The 25676-nt window shown below is 42.7% G+C and overlaps 1 protein-coding gene across 2 annotated transcripts in view; it reads left to right on the top strand.

Moving 5' to 3' along the window:
• Positions 1-25676, top strand: part of LOC125464258 (seizure 6-like protein) — a 242555-nt gene that overhangs the window by 192768 nt on the left and 24111 nt on the right. For both annotated transcript variants that reach the window (XM_048556529.2, XM_048556530.2), the window contains exons 10-12: positions 1621-1817; positions 11698-11892; positions 22468-22659. In XM_048556529.2, coding sequence (XP_048412486.2) covers positions 1621-1817; positions 11698-11892; positions 22468-22659 — 584 coding nt within the window. The remainder of the gene's footprint in view (positions 1-1620; positions 1818-11697; positions 11893-22467; positions 22660-25676) is intronic.

The following is a 25676-nucleotide window of genomic DNA, read 5'->3' as shown; positions in this document are numbered from 1 at the left end:
TGGATGGTCGGTCAGATTTATCAAGATTGTTAGAAGTGAACGATGGAGCTGTGGTGAGCCTGAGGGGAGTGGTCCAGTTGGTAGCTTATGACATCTGCACAATCATTGGCTGACCCTGACCAGTCGTGTGAGATCAATGATATTCATGCTGTCCTGTATTTGAGTGCTCAGGGCTGGATTCTGGATAGTCGGGAACCCAAACTTGGGTTCACTCAAAGGATTTCCAGGCAGCTGGTGTATGCAAACCATAAATTTCCAGGCAGGAGAGGTGAAAAATCCTTCTCTTCTTCTCATGACAGTACATGACTGAGAGATAGCGGACTACTGGGAGGCATTGTCCTTTTTGAATGAAATGGCAAATCAAGGTCATGTCAAATGAGGCTTTAAAGTTCTATTTGATGAAGAACGTCGAGTGCCACACAACATTCAGTGTCCTGTCTGCTGAGCTTCTCTCAATTAACACTGCCAATTAAAAAAACAAGCTTTAGGCCCTTTGATTATCATATCATCTCGTCCCTGTTAAGTATACACTTTTTAAAATTTGATTTCAGTGTGGTGCACAGATACTCGGGATTCTTCTGCAGCAGCTGGAATAGGTGGTGAGTTATTAAAAATGAAATTTACTGTGCAGAGGGAGGGAAGCATCTTCCTTGAATACCACTTCCCCACCACCAACACAAGCTCATTTCTCCCTCCTCCAAGATCCTACCAAAGACCATTATTTGTGGCCCAAGATGTGTTGAGGCGTAACAGGCACAGGTCAATTGATCCTAAATACGAAGATCCGGGACCCGGTTTCAGAATGGGTTCAGCCTTATTTATGTCGAGTGTGCAATTTCATTTTATTCACTCAAGGGATATGGGCATCACCAGCCAGACCAGTATTTATCACCCATTTGGAGTTCCTCTTGAGAAGGTGGTGGTGAGCTGCCTTCTTGAGCTGCTGCAATTCACGTGCTTTAGGTAGATTTTCTAGCGTTTGTTACAACTGAGTGGCTTGTTCACCCATTTCAAAGGGTGGTCATGAGTCAGCCACATTGCTGTGAGTCTGGAGTCACATGTAGGCCAGGCCGGATAAGGACAATGGTTTCATTCCCTAAAGTACAGAATTGAAATCCAGATGTTTTTTTTTTACTGACAAAGAGTGAATGTGTGTGTGTCTGTGTGTCGGATTGTCTGTGTGAACGTTTGTGTGCAGTTTGTGGTTCATTCAATAAGAACAGCATTTAGATCCGAGGTGTAATGTGCATGTATCCATCTGGGGATATTCTCAAAAGTGCAGTCCATCACTATTCACTTATAGACAGGATGTAATGACTCTGTAGACAGAACACAGCATTAATCCCAACAGGTCATACATGTCTATTTAGCCTCGTAGCTACCATTATGCAGATAGGCTTTCATCTTCAAATAAAGAACCCTCAATTTTTTAATCACCCTTATGGCAGGCTTGCTAAGTTTGCATTAAACTAAAGAACGTAATATGAGCCAGTGAAGATTGATTCTTCTCCATGAAATCAAACCCTCATGTGGGACAACAATGTCAGGACATGGAAAGAGAAAACAGAAGAATAAATTGTGAATGTTAATTGTGAATTTGTTCTCCTTCCTCTTTCACAGCCTGAACCTCACTAACAGCGACATTTTATCCTTATATGATGGAGATGACTTAACTGTGAGGATTCTTGGACAATATGTTGGAAGCAATGCCCCATTGAAAGTATACTCCACGACTTCCGACCTTACAGTCAGATTTCATTCAGATCCTGCTGGCTTGATTTTCGGAAAGGGACAAGGATTTATCATGAATTATTATGGTGAGTAGCATTTCCATTCCAACAACTATAATATTTTGGCATTGCAGCAACTTTGTATTAGCCCAACAAACTTTACAGAGGCTTGACTAACAAAATAGGCCCTGAGCTAAAGAAGGAAGTATGAGAGGGGTGACCAAAGAGGTCAGCAAGAAAGTGACTGAAGTGATGGGATGAAGGGAGACAGTTTGGAAAAGAAAGCATAACCAAGGGGAATGTTCAGGAGAATGTAGCAGGCCTGAAGGAGGCTGGAGAAATCAGGACAGAAAGGTTTGCAGGGATTTATAGATTAGGTTAAAAATGTTAAATTTGACGCATGGGGGAAATTGATTTATGTCATCAAGGACAACTGGGAATTATGGGTAGATGCAATATGGATGGCAAATGTTGACATAAACTGGTTACGAGTGAAGTTTGATAGACTGGCCATGCATAATTTGGAATAAATCATGTCTGAAAGCAACACAATGGGTGAGAGTTCAGTGGTTGAGCTACCTCCTGAGAATGAGGAGCTTCCCACCACCTCCAGCATGTGGAAAATCAGGAGCGGAGGTAAATCTCAGCGAAAATTGAGGTGGACGTTTCAGAGAGTTGGAGATCTGGGCTGTGATCTCCTGGATCTGGAAAGTTCCATTGCACTTGCTGAAACGGCTTTATCCCCCTCTCGAAGGAAAAGCACTGCTGTGCTATCTGCATTACATCTCTGCGCAAGTTGCAGTGTGTGCAAGCAGAATTCATTTCTGAATGTACTTGACCTTGAAACAAAATTTGATTTAAAATAAACTGTGACTGGAATCTAGATGTGAAGTATTGTATTGTTGACAACTAACAGCTGCAACATTATGAAGAGTAACTGCAGGTACGGCAAGCAAACGAAACTTATGTAAATAGTAATATACTACATTTATTTTCTCTTAACTAAAAAATGGGCATTAAATGTTTGGATTAATTGCCTTTGGAATATAAAATGTCATTGTTTTCCTTTTAAGGGGCACAGCTGATATTTCTGTTGGTTCCCTTTCTATTTTTGCTGTGGGATTGAACCACTGTGGTCCAGAGGACTAGACTTTGCAAAAGCTGCTATAGAAGACATGTTGTGAAACCTGAAAGGGTTCAGAAAAAATTTACAAGGATGTTACCAGAATTGGAAGGTTTGATTGCAGGCAGAGACTGAATATGCCAAGCTATTTTCCCTGGAATGTCGGAGGCTGAGAGGTTACCTTATAGTAGTTTACAAAATCATGCGGAACATGGACAGGGTGAATATTCCAGAGTCCTTTCCCCAGTGTAGGGGAGTCCAAAAGTAAAAGGCATCAGTTTAAGGTGAGAGGGGAAAGATTTAAAAGGGACATAAGGGGCAATTTTTTGTACAGAGAGTGGTGCATGTATGGTATGAGCTGACAGAGAAGGTGGGGAAGCCTGGTACAATTATAACATTTAAAGGCATCTGGATGGGTATATGAAGAGAAAGGTTTTATACTGATTTGGACTAAATGCTGGCAAAAGGGACTAAATTAATTTGGAATATCTGGTCGGCATGAACAAGATGGAATGAAGAGTTTATTTCCATGCTATATATCTCTATGACTTTATGAATGCATTTTTATTTTACTTTTCAGTAGATTTAATTATGGACTAAAATGAGAAAATGTCTATTTTTTCAAGAACGAATTGGGTTAGGAATTGCTCCACTTTTCAAATATAAGTTACTGGAACTCATTGTGACATTGTTTATACTGTTGCTTTGCATGCACTGAGGGAGGAGAGATAAAACAGCATGGTGTACTGGGGTATATGTGTTAAGTGTAATTCAGCCAGCAACAGTATGCTGATTGGTTTTGCAAATGTAACCAGTGGTGGATGCCAACAGTCATCTGCCTGACTACAGCTGTCTGATTGGCTTCCGGGCAGATGGACAGCTTGTGTGTCTACAATAGAAAATGTGAGACCTCTAGACTTCTAGAATAGCAGATTCCATGTCCCATTCTTTCTGTTGTACAAATGTATGAAGCGTAAAGAAAGGCAATTATCTTTCGCCAACAGCTGCTGCATGTTGTTGCCTTTAATAATGAAGAGACTTTGTAATGTACCAATCACCCTGTGCCTCTTGCAAGGAAATGAAAGAACTCAAAGAGATCAAACAACAGAAACTCTTAGGAAGCAAAGAGAATATCTCATCAAACCCTAAGGACTGGTAATATTGAACTGTGATTCCCCAAGTTTTCTTTTCCCTTCGCCTGTAACACCAATGCTTTTTTTTTATTTGTTTGTGCCTATTGTATTTTTGTGTAAGCAGTTAGAGTTTCAACTCAAAAAATTATATGTAGATAGTTTGTTTAACTCTGGCAAAGTTGGAATAAACTTCATTCTTGTTAAGTAAGGAATCTGGTCATTGTTCAAAAAGAGAAGTTGCTGGAAAAGCTGAGCAGATCTGGCAGTATCTGTGAAGAGAAAATCAGAGTTAACGTTTCATGTCTGTTTCCTGCCAGACCTGCTCAGCTTTTCCAGTAACTTCTGTTTTTGTTCCTGATTTACAGCATCCACAGTTCTTTTGGTTTTCATCTGGTCATTGTTGCCCTGTTACCTGCTACTATACTGATTTGATTAGAGTTAAATATCCATGTAGTAGTAGATAGTTGTCTTCAGTGTCCCTGGACTAAGCAAAACTCCTGCAATATCTTCTTTTTTATTGTTATGCATTGACTGATTGGATGGTGAACTTCAGATGAGATGCCTTTCCTCCCTAACCCAGGCTCCCCAATGGCACCCAACAGTCCTGCCAATGTAAATGTCTCAAATTATGTAAGACAAAGGATACAAAAGGTATGAAGTATCAGACTGTGGGTCATTGCCAGTGAAGCCGACTGTAATTCACACAGAGGGTAAAGACTAACAGAAAATACAACCAGATCCTTGGTTTTATTAATCAGGATTGTAGAGTACAACCAACACAAAAGTGCAGGATGTTCTGCCAACTCCTGATAAATCACTAGTTTGGTTTCAGCTGCGTCATTGAGTACAATTCTGGGGATTGCATTTTAGGAAGGATGCCAAGGCCTTGCAGATGGGAGCAAAGGAGATTTACCAGATTTTTATAAGGGAAGAGGGATTTCACCAAATGTGGAGACACTGCTGGAGTTGTTCTTAGAGCAGAGAAGGTTGCAAGAGAATTAAACAGCAGCATCAATAGGGAAGAGTTTTCACTAGTTAGGGTAAAACAGTTTCCGCTGAAAGCAGAGTTGGTAAACTGGGGACGGAGATTTAAAATCATTGGTACAAGACCAGAGGGAGAGAGAGAGTATTGTTGTAGAGCACTGCAGTTTGTTACTGTCAGAAAAACAGAGTCTAGAAGAGCAGAGGTAGCAGATTAAATAGTAACTTTCAACGCTGAGTTGGATAAACGATTGAAAAGGAAAGCAGTTGAGAAAAATATAAGGACATGAGGCTGATTGGACAGCTCTTTCAAAGAGCTATCACAGACAGAATGGACAGAAAAGTCTTCTCATGTGCAGTATAAATCTATGAAAGGAATAAAACTGGTTAAAAAAAGGAAGGAGAAAATCAAATGGTCTCTTTGTTGCAAACACCTTATCACTTTCCTGTAATATGTGGTTTTCTGAAAGGTACTCACAACCTCATAACCAGAACAGTCCGTTTTCTTGTCAGATGAGTATTTTAATATATTCACAGCAGTGACAATCTAGAGGTAGCAAGTAAACACATCCAAAGGCTTCAATTAAACTAAGTCATTAATAGACACTTCTAAACTGTATAATTACAAGACAGTAAATTTGTTGGCAGTGATGTATAAGGCAGTAATTCATTCTTGGCTGGTTTGATATAAACAGAAAAAATGAAGCTTAAGTGATTTATGAGCGTGAGTGGAGCCATGGGATTGAATTACTGCTTCAACATCGCAGCCAGACACCTGGTGCTCTCTGCCTTGCTTCACTTTGACTTGGACATTCTTGTCTCAGTTCCTCCCCCATCCACTCCACAAGATACTGACTCAAGCTGTGGTCTGGTTCAGCAGATAATATTGCTCTCTGCTATCGAACTGAGTAACCATACGTCAGCTGTGAGGCTACACAATAAGGCTATTCGACACCACCAAATCCTAGCCCAGTCATTAACTGAACGGTAGAGCAGAGATTCTGAACAGTTATTGGCCATACACACAATTTGCAAACATTTGAAGAGTTTCATTTTTAACTATCCCTCTCAATACCACACGCGTGATAAATATTATAATAACATAATGCAGGTAAATATTTCTCGATAATGAAATTTTTTTTTTATTTGTTTGCCACTTACTGCTCCCTGCCTCTTGCTTGCCTTTTCCACCACACACTCAGCTCCTTCCCTCCTCATTATTCTTGAATGAGCAATCCATCCCCTGCTGATCACCATATTGTATAAAGATATTCATAGTATTGCTCAACATTCAGAGGGTTTTCTTCCCCTACTGCAGAAATTTCCCAAAGATCCTCAGACAGCACCTTCCAAACCCATGAACATTTCCACCCAGAACGATAAGGGCAGCAGATACACAGGGATACCAACACCTTCATGTTTCCTGCCCAAGTCATTCACCACCCTGACTTGGAAATATATCACTGTTCCCTCATTGTTGCTGGGTCAAAATCCTGGAATTCGCTTCCTAACGGCATTGTGGGTCAACCCGCAGCAGGTGGACTCCAGCGGTTCAAGAAGGCAGCTCACTGCCACCTTCTCAAGGGCAACTAGGGATGGGCAATAAATGCTGGCCGGCCAGTGATACCTATATCTCACAAAATTAATGAATCAGCTTCTTTTCATGCAGGGATTTTTAAGGCCTGCTGGTGAGTTAGGGGGAAATCACTTCATAATCTAACAAGAAACGGCTCTACAAGCAAGATTTAGTTCAAAGCATCATAGTACCAAGTGCAAGTGATGTGATAGATATTGTAACAGAGGCTATGAAGTGAGTTTGGATTTCCTTCAAGAGCTATTCTCCCACTGAGTCTGTATAACATCATCATAGTGGATGGTGCCTAACATACTCTTTAGTATTAAATCTTTCAGGCCTTATATGAGTGTGAGCAAAAGCTGGGAAACATGCGCAGGTCGCTCCCACAAATTGGAGCTGTTAAAACTAGAAAATCTACTTTAGTGATGTTATCTGAGTGATAAACAATTATGTCCATTTGGGAAGACAGACAGGGCCTAATTTTATACCTCATCCAAAAGACTGTCGGTGAAGTGCTCCCTCTGTACCACAGCAGAATGTCAGCTTAGATTTTGCATTCAAATAACTGGAACAGGACATCGACACACAACATTCTGATTACAGAAGCAGGTGTGTTTCCCTTCTACTTCAGCCATTTTTGCTGCAATGGAGAATTTCATAGAAGAAAGAAAAATAACTCAATGGTGGCCATAGTGTGTTATAGTCCACCCAGGGAGATGTTACTTTTATTCTTTTCTGCGATGTGGATGTTACTGTCAATATTTATTTCCCATCCCAAGTTGCCCTTGAATTAAATGACTGCTTAGCCATTTCCCAGGGCAGTTACTAATCAACCAGCATTACTATAAGTCTGCAGTGACATGTAAACCAGATCAGGTAAGGATGGAAGATTTCCTTCCCTGAAGGATTCTAGTGAGGCAGGTAGAATTTTAATGACAATCATTGTTAGTTCCATGAGACTATTTTTCAATTTCAAATGGTATTAGGATTTTTAAATTCCACCAACTGCTGAGTTTGGATATGAACCTCTGTCACCAAATCATTAGCTAGCTCCTGTGGATTACTAGCCCAGTGACAATGCCACATTGCCATCATCTTCCTTGAGTTACTAGGGCAAGTTATGCTTATACCTGAATGTTGTAGTCTGGTGTTGTGGATGGTGATGGTAGAGGCTCCAATGTCCTTTCTATCACACGGCTGACCAGGTACCTGTCCTGCTCTTACTGCCTGCCATTGGTGTGCGTTGAAAGGATTTGCAGATTGATACTCAGCATGTCCCACTGCATTATAATTTACCTTATGTGGCTGTCAAGTCCAGGGGTGAGACACAAACCCAGTGCTTCAGGCTCAGAGACATAGGTGCAATCCACTGCACAACAAGGCCTGATTTAGTTAGAAGGATTTCAATTATGAAACACCCAGTGAAAACCAATAACTTATCGCAGGCTGGTGAACCTGGAACACATTGCGAAAGAGTATTTGCCATTTAAGTAATATTTTACTTATTTTGTGGCATTTGGGTGTAACTGGCTGGGCCAGCATTTATTACCCATCCCCAGTTGCCCTTGAGAAGGCCCTGGTGAGCTGCCTTCTTGAGCCGCTGCAATCCATTCTGGGCAGGGACAGATGGTGTTAGGGGAGCGAGTTCCAGGGTTCATAACAGTCATTTATTTCCAAGTCAAAATGGTAAGCAGCTCAGACAGGAAGTTGCAGTGGTGTTATTCCCATGTATCTGCTGGCCTTGCCCTTCTAGATGGTAGTGGTCACTGGTTTGGAAGATGCTATTTAAGGACCCTTGGTGAATTTCTGCAGAGCATCTTGCAGATAGTGCACACTGCTGTGACTGAGCGTCTGTGGCGGAGGGAGTGAATGCTTGTGGATGTGGTGCCAATCAAGTGGGCTGTTTTTCCCTGGATGGTGTCAAGCTTTGTGACTGTCATTGGAGCTGCACTTATCCAGGCAAGTGGTGAGTATTCCATCACATACCTGACCTGCACATTGCACCTTGATGGTGGAGATAATTTGAAGAGTCAGGAGCTGAGTTATTTGCTGCAGTATTCCAAGTCTCTGACCTGCTTATGTACCCACATCATTTATATGACTGGTCCAGTTCAGTTTCTGCTCAATGGTAACCCCAGGCTGTTGGTTCTGGAAATTCAGTGATGCTGAAAGACAGGGCCTGATGCTTCGATTCTTTTTGGAGACGGTCACTGCCTGTCTATTCTGTGATGTGAATGCCACTTGCTGCTTGTCAGCCCAAGCCTGCAGTATCAGAAGGGTCACTAATGGCGCTGAACATTGTGCAGTCACCAGAAAACATCCCCATTTCTGACCTTATGATGGACGGAAGGTCATTGATGAAGCAGCTGAAGATGGTTGGGCCAAGGACACTACCCTGAGGAAATCCTGCAGATAAGTCATGGAGTTGAGATGACTGACCTCCAGCCACCACAACCGTCTTCCGATACGCTAGGTATGACTCCAAATGGCAGAGAGTTTTCCCTTTGATTCCCATATTCCAGTTTGCGAGGGCTGCATGATGCCATACTCGGTCAAATACAGCCTTGGCATCACTCCCACTTCACCTCTGGAATCCAGTTCTTTTCTCTATGATTAAACTAAAGCTGTAATGAGGCCAGGAACTGGTGGGCAGCTTATTGCTGAGCAGGTGTGTTTTGATAACGCTGTTGATGACACCTTCCATCACTTTACGGATAATTGAGGTAGACTGATGGGGCAGTAATTGGCTGGGTTGGACTTGTCCTGCTTTTTGTGTACAGGACATAGCTGGATGATTTTTTCATATCATCTGGTCAATACCAGTGTTGTAGCTGTACTAGAACAGCTTGGCTAGGGAATGGCCTGGGGCATGTGATCTGACAGGATTTGGCCATTTACATTCCCACATTCAGACCAGTATTAGCCTTGCACTGTCTTAGTTGCGATGGTTTTACATCTGCCAGTGACAGAACAATTTTACAATCTTTCCTGCTTCATTTGCTTTGATTTGTAGCCTGACACATTGCTGTATATCAAACAAACAGAAAAAAATATTAATCACATTTCCCCTGAATAATATAATTGAGCAGCTTCAATTTTGTTCTTGCATAATTTCTTTTCTCCTCATAAATAATTAGGGTACATGAAGAGGTGAATGTAGAGACCATTGCAGGGCTGTCTCAGCCTAAGATACAGATTTGGTGTTAGAAAAACAAAGCAATGTCCTCATGAAGAAAAGCCTTTCACAAAGAGAGAGGTCAGGATCTGAAATGCACCGCCTTTGAGTGTGGTAGCAGCAGTGTCAATCGAGGTCATTTGATGAGGAAATTGAGTTATCATTTGGAAAGGAAGATTATGTATTAGAGAAGATTATGGTGCGAGTGAGAAAGGTAAGGTAGATAAAGATCTTCACTTTTATGAAGCTAGGTCATGGATCAGGCATCATCTCATTGCATGGTGGAACAGGCTGAAGGGGCTGAATGGCCTATTCCTGTTCCTATGATCCTTCTGCTAGTTACAGTCAATTTTCAAGAAGGGTCACTGGACCCAAAATGTTGACTTTGCTTTCTCTCTGCAAACACTGCCAGGCCTGCTGAGTTTCTCCATTTGTGTTTTTGTTTCAGATCTCCAACATCGCAGTTCTTTGTTTTATTTTTGTTTTAGGTAAAGGTAAACTATTCCCATTACTGGTTGGGAATTCTACAACTAGGGGACATAGCCTGAGAATTAGGGCCAGACAGTTCAAGAGAGGTGTTAGGAAGCGCTTCTACACACAAAGGATGGTGGATGTTTGGAATGCCCTTCCACAAATGGCAGTGGATGCTGAATCAGTTGTTAATTTTAATTCTGAGATAGATTTAAAGCAAAGGTATAAAGGTATTTATGGAGCTAGGTCATGGATCAGGCATGATCTCATTGTGTGGTGGAACAGGCTGAAGGGGCTGAATGGCCTATTCCTGTTCCTTGTTCCTACACAGGTAGAATGGGCTGAATTAACAGCTGAATTCTGAGCTGTTATCATTTTGTGATTCTGTATCATGTGACTGAAAGCTTATTGTTAAAGGGACAGCACTTCTTTTTGTGCAATTAGGTTTCACCTTGCCCTGAAATGTGAGCACATAACCCGCAGCAGCAGTGCAGTATGAGGCAGTGCTGCACAGCTGGAGGCGCCACAGTATATTAAACTGAATCCCTGCCTGTCCTCTCAGGTGAACAATGCACTACATAGCTTCGTTGAGATATACAGCAACTCATCCATGCCAACCAGATATCCTAAATTAGCGGCAGCATTTGGCCCATATCCCTCTAAACCCTTCCTATTCATACATCCACCCAGATGGACTTTAAAACGTTGTAATTGTACCCGCCTCTACCACTCCATCTGCCAGTTCATTCCACATGGGAACCACCCTCTGTCCTTTAGATTCCTTTCCTCTCTCACCTTAAACCTACTTTTGAAGAAGAGCAGGGAGGTCAGCTGGTGCCAATCTTTATCCTTTAACCAACACCCCCGCAACAGATTTTTTTCTTTTGGTTGTTATAGCATTTTGGAACTTCTTTTAGTGGAAAATGTGAAGACCAATTGGGATCTCAGGAAATCTTTATTTGAAGTCGTACTGTGGAAATTTTGATTCCCGCACAGCCTCAGTTTAGTAATTCACCTCAAAGGCAGCTGATCCAAGAGTGTCAGAGATAGTGGGAACTGCCGATGCTGGAGAATCTGATATAACAAGCAGTAGAGCTGGATGAACACAGCAGGCCAAGCAGCTTCAGAAGAGCAGGAAAGCTGATGTTTCGGGTCTAGATCCAGAAGAGTCTAGACCCAAAATGTCAGCTTTCTAGCTCCTCTGATGTTGCTTGGCCTGCTGTGCTCATCCACCTCTACTGCTTGTTATATCTGAGCCAAGAGTGTACAGCATTCCATCATTGGCGTCCAGAATAACAGCCTAGATTTCATGTATGAGTCTAAGGACCAGGTGTATAAACCTACACCCTGTGGAGGAAAGGTCTACCAACTGAGTCATGGCTTGACACTTGTGAAATCACAACCTTTCATAGCTTAGAATCTCCCACTGCAGGTTAAATTGAGGTGAGGAATGAAAATCAATCTGTTTGATCTTTGACTCCTAAATTTGTCTTACCTCCTCCTTGCAGAGGTTTCACGGAACGACACCTGCTCAGATCTTCCAGAGATTCCCAATGGCTGGAAAACAACTCCTCACAGAGAAATGGTCCGTGGCACCATGATAACCTATCAGTGTGACCCAGGATACGACATCTTAGGAAGTGACACCGTGACTTGCCAGTGGGATCTCACATGGAGCAGCGATCCCCCATTCTGTGAAAAAAGTAAGCAGAGTCCATTGTCCTCCATTGCTCTTAACCAAACTGGTTTACACCTATAAGGGAATACTTTAGTAGTGTGCATCTATCATTGAAATACACAAAAGGCTCTCGAAGAAAGCTGCTACAAGGACTTGTGCTGATCTGTAGAATTGGATAAGAGGTAGAAGACGCTCAAAAATTAGTTGCACGTTGTTACCTCCAACACACTGTCTATTTTCATTTTTATGACGCTGCCAACCCTCCTGTGTAAATACCACCTGCAGGTCTCTTTGTGAACATTACCACTATAGGAGCCTGGTGACTGGTACTTTATTGTGTTTTGATGAACAAACATTTGTAGAATAGCATTTTCAACACTAGCTGAAACCATTTTCTGATGCCACGCCTATAACTAATATTTTATGAATCAAGGGGTTGATGTGCATTCTCAGGGAAATACTGGGAGGATTTTCACAGCATTATCATTGCCGATATTGTCTACCGTTCCTGGTGAGCAAAACTTTGACTGATGCTCAGTAGATAATGTATGAGCAATACACCCCGAATGAACTATTACTTAGGCTCCACAAGCAATCTATCATTTTACTACCGTGAACAGCAATGTAAACCAGTGATTGATATGACAACCATGTATTAATGCAAGATAAATTCAAGCTGCTTTTAACGCCACAGTGCTCTCAGTTAGCAGATCTGTCTGTCAGAACTTGGGATGGAAAGGTCAGCAATCCACGTTACAGTTCAAATATGTCCAAACTGGACAGTCAATATAATCCAGACCAGCGGATATAATTGGCATGTTAGTGAATATGGTGAGATGGGTTCTTCTGTTACTGAACCTGGAGCTGTGCGTTCACATGCACTCAATGAACATGCTAATAAAATGAATAGAGCTGCATTCCGTGACACAGTTACCGTGGAGAGAAAAACAGAGCTAAAACATTTCGAGTCCAGTGACCCTTTGTCAGAACTGACAGCATTTGTGAAAAGGTGGGCATTGTTCTGTTGTTCCTGACTCCACTTAGATCAAGAAAGGTGACCCTTGCTTTGAGAGACAAATCAAAAGCTTTCAATCATCTCTCAGCCAAATGGCCCAACAGATGATGGCTGTGTTCTTCAACCTTCTGCATAGTTATTTTTTCCATTATTTATTCACAGAATGACAGGGCATTGCTACCCAGGCCAGCATTCATTGCCCATCCCTAATTGCCCAAAAGGCAGGCAAGAATCATTACATTGCTATCACATGTAGGCCAGACCAGATAAGGATGGCAGTTTCCTTCCCTAATGAACCAAATGAGATTTTGCCCAATAGTTGATAACGGTTACATGGTCATCATAAACTCTAGATCCTTTTAAAATTGAATTCAAATTCCACCATCTGCCATGGCAGAATTCAAGTCTAATGTCTCCACAACATTATCTGAGTCTCTGGATTAATAGCCAAACAAATAACCTTAGGAATGCAGGCCTCACTGACTTTGCTTCCCCACATCCAATTGATTCAGCCAACTTATGGGCAACAATGAGCCAATTAAAATTATATGAATCCAACCAGATTCAGTTTCCCCTTAATTTCTTTGAGGCGATAGCTGCCACATTAATGATAATGATCTTGCAATCCATCGCAGGACTATCTAATTTCATGGGTTAGTTTATTCAGAACAGCAAAACACATTACAAGTTATGAAGCAGACATCACTGCAAACCAACGGGTTTCTGTTTGTGCCGGTTGCAGACCTATAGCAGGCTAACCGGCAGGCAGTCACAACATTATATACACATAACGCATGGAGTCTTTTAAGGTGAATTCTCCGAAAGGCAATGTACACATAGTAACAAAGCAAGTCAACTGTGTTGAACCCTACAATGGTGTATATTTAGAATCACCAAAGGCTTTTAGTAAATTTCCACATGAAAGCACATTAACTTAGCTGAAAGCTGTGGAAATTTAAGTAAAAATGCCCGCATGGCTCACAAATTGGCTGAATAGTAGGAAAAATATGGACTAATGAAAAGGAAAGTATCAGAGTGGAAAAGTGCTGAAGGGTTTGCCTCAAATGTCCAGAATTGGCACCAATGCTCTTTCTACTCTCCCTCAATGCAGAAACACAGTAGAAACTAAAAGGCCAATATTAAGACAGCAGTGGAATTCAAGATGACAACCAGACATTAGAAATTAAGATAATGCGAAATATGCTTGGGCTGAACAATGGCAGATATGAAAATGCATGTAAACAATTTAGTGAATAGAAGTAGGCATTCCACTGCTCGAGCCTACTCCACCATTGGATAAGAACACAGTTGGTCTGGTCATTGCCTCAACCCACATTCCTGCCCTTTATCTTTTGAATCCCTTATCAATCAGGAATTAGTCTAACTAAACGTTGAATTTATTTAGTGACCCAGACTCCACTGTGCTCTGGAGAAGAGAATCCTACTGAGTTACCATCCTCTGAGGAGAAAAGTATTCTCCTCATCTCCATCTTAAATGGATCCTTGAATTTTGAGACCTCCTACTTACAGTCTGTCCGAAAGGGTAAAATCCTATCAGCATCTACTTTATCAAGTATCTTCAGAGCTTTTCAACAACATCATCTCTCATTCTTCAAAATGCCAATGAATGAAGGCTGACCTGTCCATGCCTTTCTCATAGATAGTCCCTTAATTTCAGGAATCATTTGAGTGAAGCTCAATGGTATCAATGTGGACTTCACCAGCTTCAAAATCTCCCCTTCCCCCACCGCATCCCAAAACCAGCCCAGCTCGTCCCCTGTGCTTCGTCCCCTATCTGTGCTTCAATAAAAGGACCAAAACTGTACACAGCATTCCACTATGTACAACCGTAGCAAAATATTTAATTTCCAGTTCCCTTGCCATAACTGACAACATTCCATTTGCCTTGTAATTGTACCTACCCACTAACTTCATGTCATTCACATACCAGGATACCCAGATCCCACTATAACCCGAAGGTCTGCAATATCCCCATATTTAAATAAAATGCTGCTTTTCTACTCTTCCTGCAAATATGGAAAAGTTCACTTTTCCCACATTATACTCCATCTGCCAAATTTATACATCACCTGCCTATATCCGTTTTCAGACATTTTAATTCCCCTTCACAATTTACTCTGCAACCAATCCTTGTACTATCAGATGAAATTAAAATCAGACAAGTGTGAAGCATTGCAGATTGGCAGGTAAATGAGCAACATGTGTAATCTATGAAAGGTGTTGAAATATGTACAGATGAAATTGAAAGAAACCTTGGAGAGTGAAAGACTCACCATCCTGAACAGCAATCAGATAAACGAATAGGATGTTCACCCACAGCCAATATAGTAGAATTCAAGTCAGAGAGAGTTATGATTTCTGAAGATGAGTCCCGACCTGAAACGTCAGCTTTCCTGCTCCCCTGATGCTGCCTGGTCTGCTGTGTTCATCCAGCTCCACACTGTGTTATAATCAAATAGAACTGAATTCTGGTTAGAATGCACCTTGAGCATTAATTCCAGTTCTGGTCGCCAAGAAGCAGAAAGAACAATCATATTTGGAATGTGAGGATTATTGCAAAGAAGAATCATTTGACTCATTTTTAATGTCAATGTCTGTGATGTGAGGGTAGACTAGAGTCTGCTCCTCCATTTGATCAGGGCTAATATCTTTCTCAACCCCATTTTCCTGCCTTCTCCACATAATCCTTGATTCCTTTTCCTATCAAGAATCTACTGTTCAGTTCTTTAACTATATAGGATATGTCAGAAAGATAATCTTGTCAGAAAAAAAATCTAAAGAGAGGAACTACCTTCTTAGGTTAACTAAAGAAGTTAGGGGAAGAATTAAACTTAAGGGACAAGCATATAATTGAGCAAAAGTGAGTGGCAAGACAGATAATTAGTCAGAAGTTGAGGATTGGCAGAGAAAGACTGAATGGTTAATCTCACGGAAGGAATTAAAGCATGAGGGAAGTTAGCTAAGAATATAAAAACGGAAAGCAAGAGTGTCTAGAGGCATTTACAAAGGAAAAGAGTATTGGTCCTACACAGATTGAGAATGAGGAGTTAATACATGATAGTAAGGTAATGGTAGATGTAATGAACAAATATTTTGCTCCATTTTCACAACAGGAATGTGAAAAATTTTCCATGAGTGACAGTAAATCAGGGGTGGAAAGAGGAACTTAGTGAAATTACAATCACGAAGCAAACTGATGGAGCCCTGGGCTGTCTATTCTTTGGTTAAATGGACCTTATTCCAGAGTCTTAAAAGAGATTGTTAATGATGCGTTAGTGTTAATTTTCCAAAATTCCATACATTAAAAAAAGCTCCAATAGACTGGAAAGGAATAAATAGTATTCTTCTCGTATAGAATTAGGGGAGGTAGACTATAGGAAACGCTCATGCAGTTAGTTTGACTTCTGTCATGGTGAAGGTGATAGATTCAATCATTAAAGAGAGTATAGCGACACAAATAGAAAATCGCAGAGTAATCAGCAAGAGTTAGCATGGTTTTGCCAAAGGGAAGCTATGTTTAACTAATCTTTATTGGGAGTTCTTTGAATAAGTAACATGTGCTTTGGATAAAGGGAGCCTGTAGATTTCAATTTTCATGAGCCATTTGATAAAGGAACTCAGCAAAGGTTGTTAGGGAATATAAAAGCTCATGGTATGGGTATACTAATATGAATAGAAGATTGGCTGACTGCCAGAAAACAGAGTTTGCAAAAATGGGTCTTTGTCTTGTTGGCAGGAAGTGATGAGTGGAATCCCATTGGGGTCCATGCTGATGTGTCGACTGCTTACACTTTACATCAAAGACATAGATGAAAGGAGCTACATGGTAGCTCAATTCACAGATAATAGTAGGATAGGTAGGAAAATATGCAATGAAGAATAAATAAGGAATTTGCAAATGGATACAGCAAAGTTGAATGAGTGGGTAAAAATATGACAGATAATGTGGGGAAAGTGTGAAGTTGTACACTTCGGCAGAGAGAATTAAAAAAGCAGATCATTACTTAAATGAACAATAACTGCAGAATTCTGAGGTACACAATGATTTAAGCATTCTGCTGCAGGATCCACAAGAAGTTAGTATGCAGGTACAGCACAAGTAGTCTATTGGGATAAGGCTATCCTTTATTACAAGAGGAATTGAACATAAAAGTACGGATATTATGTTTCACTTAAACTGAGGGTTGGTAAGACAATATCATGCATACTGTGTGCAGTTTTTGTCTGATATTTCAGGAAGAATGTAAATGTATTGGAGATGGTTCAGAAGAGGTTTATTTGATTGATAACTGGAATGAATTGATTATTTTATGAGGAAAGGTTGGACAGGCTGGGTTTGTCTCCACTGGAGTTTAGAAGAGTGAGGAGTAACTTGATTGGAGTGTATGAGAACCTGAACAGTCTTCATAAGGTGGATGTGAAAAAGAAGATTCCTCTTGTGAATCAGCCCAGAACTAGAGGCCACTGTTTTGAGACGAAGGGTCACTCTTTCGGGACAGAAATGGGGGAAAACGTTCTCTCAAGTTTAGGTCACAATGGATCTCACTGCCTCAAAAGTTACTGGAGGCTAAATCATTGCATATTATTAAGGCAAAAATAGATAGATTATTAGGCAGGGGAATGAAAGCTTATCAGTGGTAGACATGAGTGTGGAATTCAAAAAATGAACAAATCAGCCATAGACCTATTAAATGGGACAGCAGGCTTGAGGGGCCAAATGATCTAATTCAGCTCTTGTAGTGTATATTCTGTAGGTTATGATACAGACAATGGTAACTGCTTTTAAATTTTTAACCAGGAATACTACTTTAAAATGTTTTAAATGAGATTGGGACTAGATTCATACTAATATAAGGCAACTTAAAGATAGCATTTGATGATGTTCTCCTGCATGTATGGGATGCTAATGAAAATAAGATTTGCCGTCTTTTTCAGATCAAGGTCAAATCCATCACTGAATGTGGGACTGAAAGTGATCGCATTCTGCAGTATTTCAATCACCACACTTAATAAGAACAATCAAAATCAATAAAAACACGCTCTGATTGAGAAACATTCAACATATAAATTTCTGTTAGTCCCTTTTGCACATGAGTTCCTTTTCCTGTCCTCTGCTGAGAATTGATCCACATCCCCTACAGCGCAACATGTGTGGGGGCACTGGGGGAGGGGAGAAACTCAATATATGTGGCAGGGAAATTCATCATTGCAGAGCTCCTGAAGGTAACAAATTATTGAAAGAAAGACAAAAGCAGGAAGCAATATGATTAAACTCTCAACAACGCAACACAGCTCTGAAGTCTTGTTGTCTGTTCCACTGTCCCAAACTGTAATGACAGTGGATCTTCAGACAAACCTTTACCTTCCATTTCTTTATTTCCAGCACGGGGAGTGTAGTGAGGGTCAGCCAGGTGGACAACACAGAAAAGGAGTTCCCTGTTTGGGGCTGTTAAACCCGTCCAGTCAGGGAGCCCTGGCTGACAGAGAAGAACAGGATGTCAGACATCTTGCTCACTCTGAGTGAGTTGGGCTGTTTTAAAATGTATACATTTATGGGATGTGGGTATCGCTGGCTGGCCAGCATTTATTGCCCATCCCTAGTTGCTCTTGAGAAGGTGGTGGTGAGCTGCATTCTTGAACCACTGCAGTCCACCTGCTGTGGGTTGACCCACTATACCCTTAGGGAGGGAATTCCAGGGTTTTGATCCAGCGACATTGAAGGAACGGCAATATATTTCCAAGTCAGGGTGGTGAGTGACTCAAGATGGTGAAGGGAACTTGAACATGGTGGTGTTCCTGTGTATCTGTAGTCCTTGTCTTTCTAGCTGGAAGTGGTTGTGGGTTTGGAAGGCGCTGTCTGAGGGTCTTTGGTGAATTCCTGCAGTGCATCTTGTGTTAGTACACACTACTGTCACTGAGTATCAGAGATGGAGGGAGTAGGTGCTTGTGGATATAAGCCAATCAAGCGGGCTGCTTTGTCCTGGATGGTAACAAACTTCTCGAGTGTTGTTGGGGCTGCACTCATCCAGGCAAGTGGGGAGTATTCCGTCACACTCTTGACTTATGCCTTGTAGATGGTGGACAGGCTTTAACGAGTCAGGAGGTGAATTACTCGCCTCAGTATTCCTAGCTTCTGTCCAGCTCTTGTAGCTATATAGTTATGTGGTGAGTCCAGTTAAGTTTCTAGTCAATGATAACTCCCGGATGTTGATACTGCGTTGTTCAGTGATGGTACAATCATTGAATGTCATGGGGTGATGGTTAGATTGTCTCTTATTTGTGATGGTCATAGCCTGGCGTTTGTGTGGTGCAAATGTTACTTGCCACATGTCAGCCCAAGCCTGAATATTGTCCAGATCTTGTTGCACTTGGACACGGACTGCTTTAGTACGTGAGATGTCATGAATGCTGCTGAACATTTTGCAATCATCAGTGAACACCTCCACTTCTAACCTTACGATGGAGGGAAGGTCATTGTTGAAGCAGCTGAAGATGATTGAGCCAAGGACACTACCCTGACGAACTCCTGCAAAAATGTCCTGCTGCTGAAATGACTGACCTCTAACAACCACGACTATCTTTCTTTGTGTTAGGTATGACTCCAACAACCAGAGAGTTTGCCCCCTGATACCCATTGATTCAAGTTTATCTTGGGCTTCTTGATGCCACACTCAGTCGAATGCAGCCTTGATATCAAGGGCTGTCATCTCACCTTACCTCTGGAATCCAGTTCTTTTGTCCATGTTTGAACCAAGGCTGTAATGAGGTCAGGAGCTGAGTGGCCCTGGCGGAACCCAAACTGGACGTCACTGAGCAGGTTATTAGCGAGCAGGTGCTGCTTGATAGACTGTTGATAACCCCTTCCATCACTTTCTTGATGATCAACAGTAGACTGATGGAGCAGTAATTGGGCAGCATGATTGCTCCATGGTTAGCACTGTATCCTCACAGCGCCAGGGACCCAGGTTCGATTCTACTCCCTGCGTCTGTGTGGGCTTCCTCTGGATGTTCTGGTTTCCTCCCACAGTACAAAGAGGGGCAGGCTGTAGTGTTCAAGGATGTGTAGATCAGGAGGTTTATAGGGGGATGGGTCTGGGTGAGATGTTCTGTCGGTTGGTGTGAACTTGTTGGGCCGAAGGGCTTGTGTTCACACTGTAGGGATTCAATGATGATAACTAGCCAGGTTGGATTTGTCCTGCATTTTATGTACAGGACATTCCTGGGCAATTTTCCACATCGTCAAGTAAATGCCAGTGTTACAATTGAACTGGAGCAACTTAGCTAGGAAAGTGGCAGGTTCTCAAGCATAAGTCTTCAGTGCGATTGTCAGAATGTTGTCAGGGCCCAGAGACTTTGCAGTATCCGGTGTCTCCAACCATCTCTTAATATTACGTGGAGTGAATCAAATTGGCTGTAGATTAGCATCTGTAAAGCTGGGGACCACTGCAGGAGACAGAGATAGATCATCCACTTGGCACTTCTGGCTGAAGATTGTCGCAAAAGCCTCAGCCTTATCTTTTGCAGTGATATGTTGGGCTGTTCCATCATTGAGGTTGGGGTTATTTGTGGAGCCTCCTCCTCCAGCTAGTTGTTTAATTGTCCCCCACCATTCACGACTGGATGTGGCAGAATTGAGCAAGAGCTTAGATCTGAGCCTTTGGTTGTGGGATCACTTAGATCTGTCTACCACTTGCTGCTTATGCTGTTTGGCGTGCAAGTAGTCCTGTTTGGTGGCTTCATCACGTTGAGACCTCATCTTCAGGTATGCCTGGTGCAACTCCTGGCATGCCCTCCTGCACTCTCCATTGAAACAGGGTTGATCCGCTGGCTTGAGGGTAATCAGTGTTAAAGGTGGTTGATGATGGGTATTAGGTTCTGTGCAGTTATTTCAGTACAAGTGAACATGGGGTATCCACAAGAGGCTGAAGTGTGTAACCAGCTTGTATCCAAGATAATAAAATGTGAGGCTGGATGAACACAGCAGGCCAAGCAGCATCTCAGCAGCACAAAAGCTGACGTTTTGGGCCTAGACCCTTCATCAGAGAGGGGGATGGGGTGAGGGTTCTGGAATAAATAGGGACAGAGGGGGAGGCGGACCGAAGATGGACTGAAAAGAAGATAGGTGGAGAGGAGAGTATAGGTGGGGAGGTGGGGAGGGGATAGGTCAGTTCAGGGAAGACGGACAGGTCAAGGAGGTGGGATGAGGTTAGTAGGCAGGAGATGGAGGTGTGGCTTGGGGTGGGAGGAAGGGATGGGTGAGAGGAAGAACAGGTTAGGGAGGCAGAGACAGGTTGGACTGGTTTTGGGATGCAGTGGGTGGAGGGGAAGAGCTGGGCTGGTTGTGTGGTGCAGTGGGGGAAGGGAAGATTTTGAAGCTTGTGAAGTCCACATTGATACCATTGGGCTGCAGGGTTCCCAAGCAGAATATGAGTTGCTGTTCCTGCAACCTTCGGGTGGCATCATTGTGGCACTGCAGGAGGCCCATGATGGACATGTCATCTAAAGAATGGGAGGGGGAGTGGAAATGGTTTGTGACTGGGAGGTGCAGTTGTTTATTGTGAACCGAGCAGAGGTGTTCTGCAAAGCGGTCCCCAAGCCTCCGCTTGGTTTCCCCAATGTAGAGGAAGCTACAATAGATGCAGTATACCACATTGGCAGATGTGTAGGTGAACCTCTGCTTAATATGGAAAGTCATCTTGGGGCCTGGGATGGGGGTGAGGGAGGAGGTGTGGGGACAAGTGTAGCATTTCCTGCGGTTGCAGGGGATGGTGCCGGGTGTGGTGGGGTTGGAGGGCAGTGTGGAGCGAACAAGGGAGTCACGGAGAGAGTGGTCTCTCCGGAAAGCAGACAAGGGTGGGGATGGAAAAATGTCTTGGGTGGAGGGGTCGGATTGTAGATGGCGGAAGTGTCGGAGGATGATGTGTTGTATCCGGAGGTTGGTGGGGTGGTGTGTGAGAACGAGGGGGATCCTCTTGGGGCGGTTGTGGTGGGGGCGGGGTGTGAGGGATGTGTCGCGGGAAATACGGGAGACGCGGTCAAGGGTGTTCTCGACCACTGTGGGGGGAAAGTTGCGGTCTGTATCCAGTTGATGATGAGCCAATGGGAACACAGGAAAATAGTCAGGGTAATAAGGCTCCAGGATCCCCATTAGGAATGTGAGGATGGGTCTGCTCACGCTTGGAAAACAAGCAGTAATTAGAGAGGGCATTTTCCCCCGAAAATCAAATGAACTGGGGCTTGGAGGCAGAGCCCATAATAAGGTGTACTGTGCATGCTCAGGGGAAGCTGAAGCACTCCAATTAATCACATGATATATTTCCATCATTAGGTTCTAATACAATTAAATTATAAACCATAAATCATACACAAAAATCATTTGTGAACTTGTGCATTATGCCCTTTCTTAGCAAGAGTGAGTATAACTCATCTCCATTTTAGGGTTTTGACATAATCTGGTCGTTGTAGCAGGTTGTATATCAAATGAAACATCTCTATAATGCAGCTATGAATAGCAGCACTAAAGGTTTAAATTCTCTGTCTGTCCCCTTCTCTCTCTTGCTCAAGTTATGTACTGCACAGACCCCGGGGAAGTCAAACATGCCGGTCGCTCCATTTCTGATACCAAGCTGCTGGTGGGGTCCACGATACAATTCAGCTGTGACCCAGGCTTCATACTGGATGGAAATGCACTGATAACCTGCTACAGCCGTGAGACTGGTACCCCACAATGGACCTCCAGACTTCCCTATTGTGCACGTGAGTCAAAGAGAACTGAGGCAAAGTTTGCAAAGCCTCATTGTAATGGCGGATTTGAACTCCTTCGGTAGTTAACCTAGTAACATCAACGTCTACTTAACCAATTTCGCTTAACCTGGTTTAACAAGAGTTCATTTATCTCATCATCTAAGCCAGTGGTTGGTGTAATGCAACTTGTATCAACCAGCAGGAGGAGAATATGGCCATAAAAGCTCCCTCCCCATCTCTGCTCCTCCCTTCCCATCTCCCACCCCACTTCCCATCTCCCTCCCTGCCCGATATCTCTCTCAGCTCACTCCCAGTCACTGACTCTCTCTCTCTCCTGACTCTCCCATACTCTTTGCTCTCTCACCCGCCACCCCCTGTCTAATTAACCTCAATTTCTCATCCCTCTTATTGTCTTCCTAATTCACCACAATCTCCCTTCGTTCTCTCTTCATCTCCTTTTTCCCTCTCCCTGCTCCGTCCCCTCTCTTTCTCTAAACTCCTCTTTCTCTCTCTTTCCTCTCTCCCTGCTCAGAAACATCCCGCACTCTTAAATTTGAACTCATAACCCAATGTTAGTTTCTTTCTAATTAATTGACTATAAGACACTAATTTTAATTCATTGTCTACCTGGTCAGATTTTCATTGTTATGATGATGTTACTGCTGTTACTGCTCTTTTACAGACTGAACAGTTCAAAAGTCCTGTCTAAGAACGTGGTAACCAGTGTTTAAACTAGCCATTTCTACCAGCTAACGATACTGACTGTGGGCTCAGTTTCCACCATGACAAATTGAAGACAAACAAACCCTCTGAGGTTAAACAAACGCACTTGCATGGGATCCTGAATATTGATTCCTTGAAAGTCTCATAGCTGACGAATAATTCTGCTTAAAACCAAAACAACCCACTACAGAACAGTGTCACCTCGCAGCACTTTCATGAAGTTTCCCAGGAGACTGGTGACAAGCTTGTTGTTTGCTGTTCGACGATCAGGAGGTAGAAGAAGTGTCAGTAATAATTAAAAAGAAAATGTTTGTGGTCAAAATGACTTTCAAAATGAGTAGGAGTGTCCTGATGGCAATTTAAAGTAGTAAATGTCCAAAGAGTTTCATCACTATATGACTGCTGTGGAACTCTGGTTCGGCCATAGCTGGAGTACTGTGTGCAGTTCTGATCACTTCACTGTCAGAAAGATGTGATTGAACTGGATGACATGCAAAGGAGATTCACCAGGAAGTTGCCTGGGATGGAGCACTTCAGCGAATGTGGAGGGACTGGATAAGCTGGGGTTGTTTTCTCTGGAGCAGAGAGGTTTTGAGAGGGCACCTTATAGAGGCGTATGTAATTATGCGGGCCAAGGACAAGAGAAAGCACCTGTTCCCCTTAGTTTTTGGTCAATAACACAATAACGGGGCATAATTTTAAAGTGAAGGGCAGAAGGTTTAGAGGGGATTTGAGGAAAAACCTTCTCACACAGAGGATGATAAGGGTCTGGAATGCACAGCCTGGGAGGGTATTTGAGATGGGAAATCTCTCAATCTTTAAAACGTACTTGGCTGAGAACTTTCTGTCTCTTGCTCAAGTTATGTACTGCACAGACCCCGGGAAAGTCAAACATGCCGGTCGCTCCATTTCTAATACCAAGCTGCTGGTGGGGTCTACGATACAATTCAGCTGTGACCCAGGCTTCATACTGGATGGAAATGCACTGATAACCTGCTACAACTGGTACCCCACAATGGACCTCCAGACTTCCCTATTGTGCACATGAGTGTGCAATCAAGGCTATGCACCTACCACAGGGAAGTGAGGCTTGTGTAGCCAACACTGTATTTTTGATGGTATAGCCTCAATGGGCCAAAGGGCCTTTTACATGATTCTGTGCATCAAAATAAAAGGTTTGATTCATTGGATGAGGGTGTCACTGAACAAACACAATTTACCACTCAGAGGACAGTCAAGAGTCAACCACATTACGTTGGGTCTGGATTCACATGTCAGCCAGACCAGGTAAGGATCACAGTTTCCTTTCTTAAAGGGAATTAGTGAACCAGATGGATTTTCCCTGACACGTGGTTCATGGTCATTATGGAATTCAAGCTCCGTCATCTGCTGTGGTGGGATTTGAACCCAGGTCTCCAGATATTTACCTGGGTCCCTGGATTAACAGTCCAGCGATAGTACTACTGGGCCATCACCTCCCCATGTCAATAAGGGCACTGTTTCTTTGGACATGAATCACAGAAAGTTTATATGCACATAAAGTCGAGCAAGTAGGAAGATAAGTGATAAGTTTTGTCTGGAAGGAACTGGAGTATATGATTATATAAGTTTTACAACAGTTCTACATTTCTCCAGCTTACAGTGTTACAACAGTTGCTCATGGCATCAATATGGGAGGACATACTTGCCCTAGAGAGAGTGTAACAAAGGCACATTGACTCCTTCCTTGGATGAAGGGGGTTGTCCTGTGAGGAGACATTGAAGAGACAAGCCTATGAGAGGTTGTAAGTTGAATCCTGGAACATCTGTAAGGCACCGGGCAGGGTAAATGTTGATAATATGATTCCTCTTGGCTGTGCCATCAAGAACACAGATTAGCATTCTCAGAGTAAGGGGGCAGCCATTTAAGTATTGAGATGAGGGGCGATTTCTTAGTCAGAGGGCTGTGGATACTCAGTTGCTGAATATATTCAAGCGAGGCTGGTAGATTTTTGAATGCTAGGAATTAAGGTCAAGGGAGCTAGAGTCATAAAGCATGGAAACAGTCCCTTTAGTCCAACCAATGCTTGCCAACCATAATCCCAAACTAAATTCGATAGTGCAGAAAGGTGAGGTTAGGGTAGAAGATCAGCCATAATCGTTGTGATGGATATGAAAGAGTTAAATCGGACCTTCACCTGCTCTAATTTATAGCACAGCCATGAAGGGAGCATTGGGAAGGGCATACAGACAGTTGGCTGGACTCTGGCCCTGTCTCCTGATGAAGGCATATTTATCACTTGATAGTGAAACTTAATATGCCAGAA

Source organism: Stegostoma tigrinum, chromosome 26 (genome assembly GCF_030684315.1).
Source record: "Stegostoma tigrinum isolate sSteTig4 chromosome 26, sSteTig4.hap1, whole genome shotgun sequence".
In the NCBI taxonomy this organism is placed as follows: Eukaryota; Metazoa; Chordata; class Chondrichthyes; order Orectolobiformes; family Stegostomatidae; genus Stegostoma; species Stegostoma tigrinum.
This window is presented reverse-complemented; position numbering and strand designations above follow the sequence as displayed.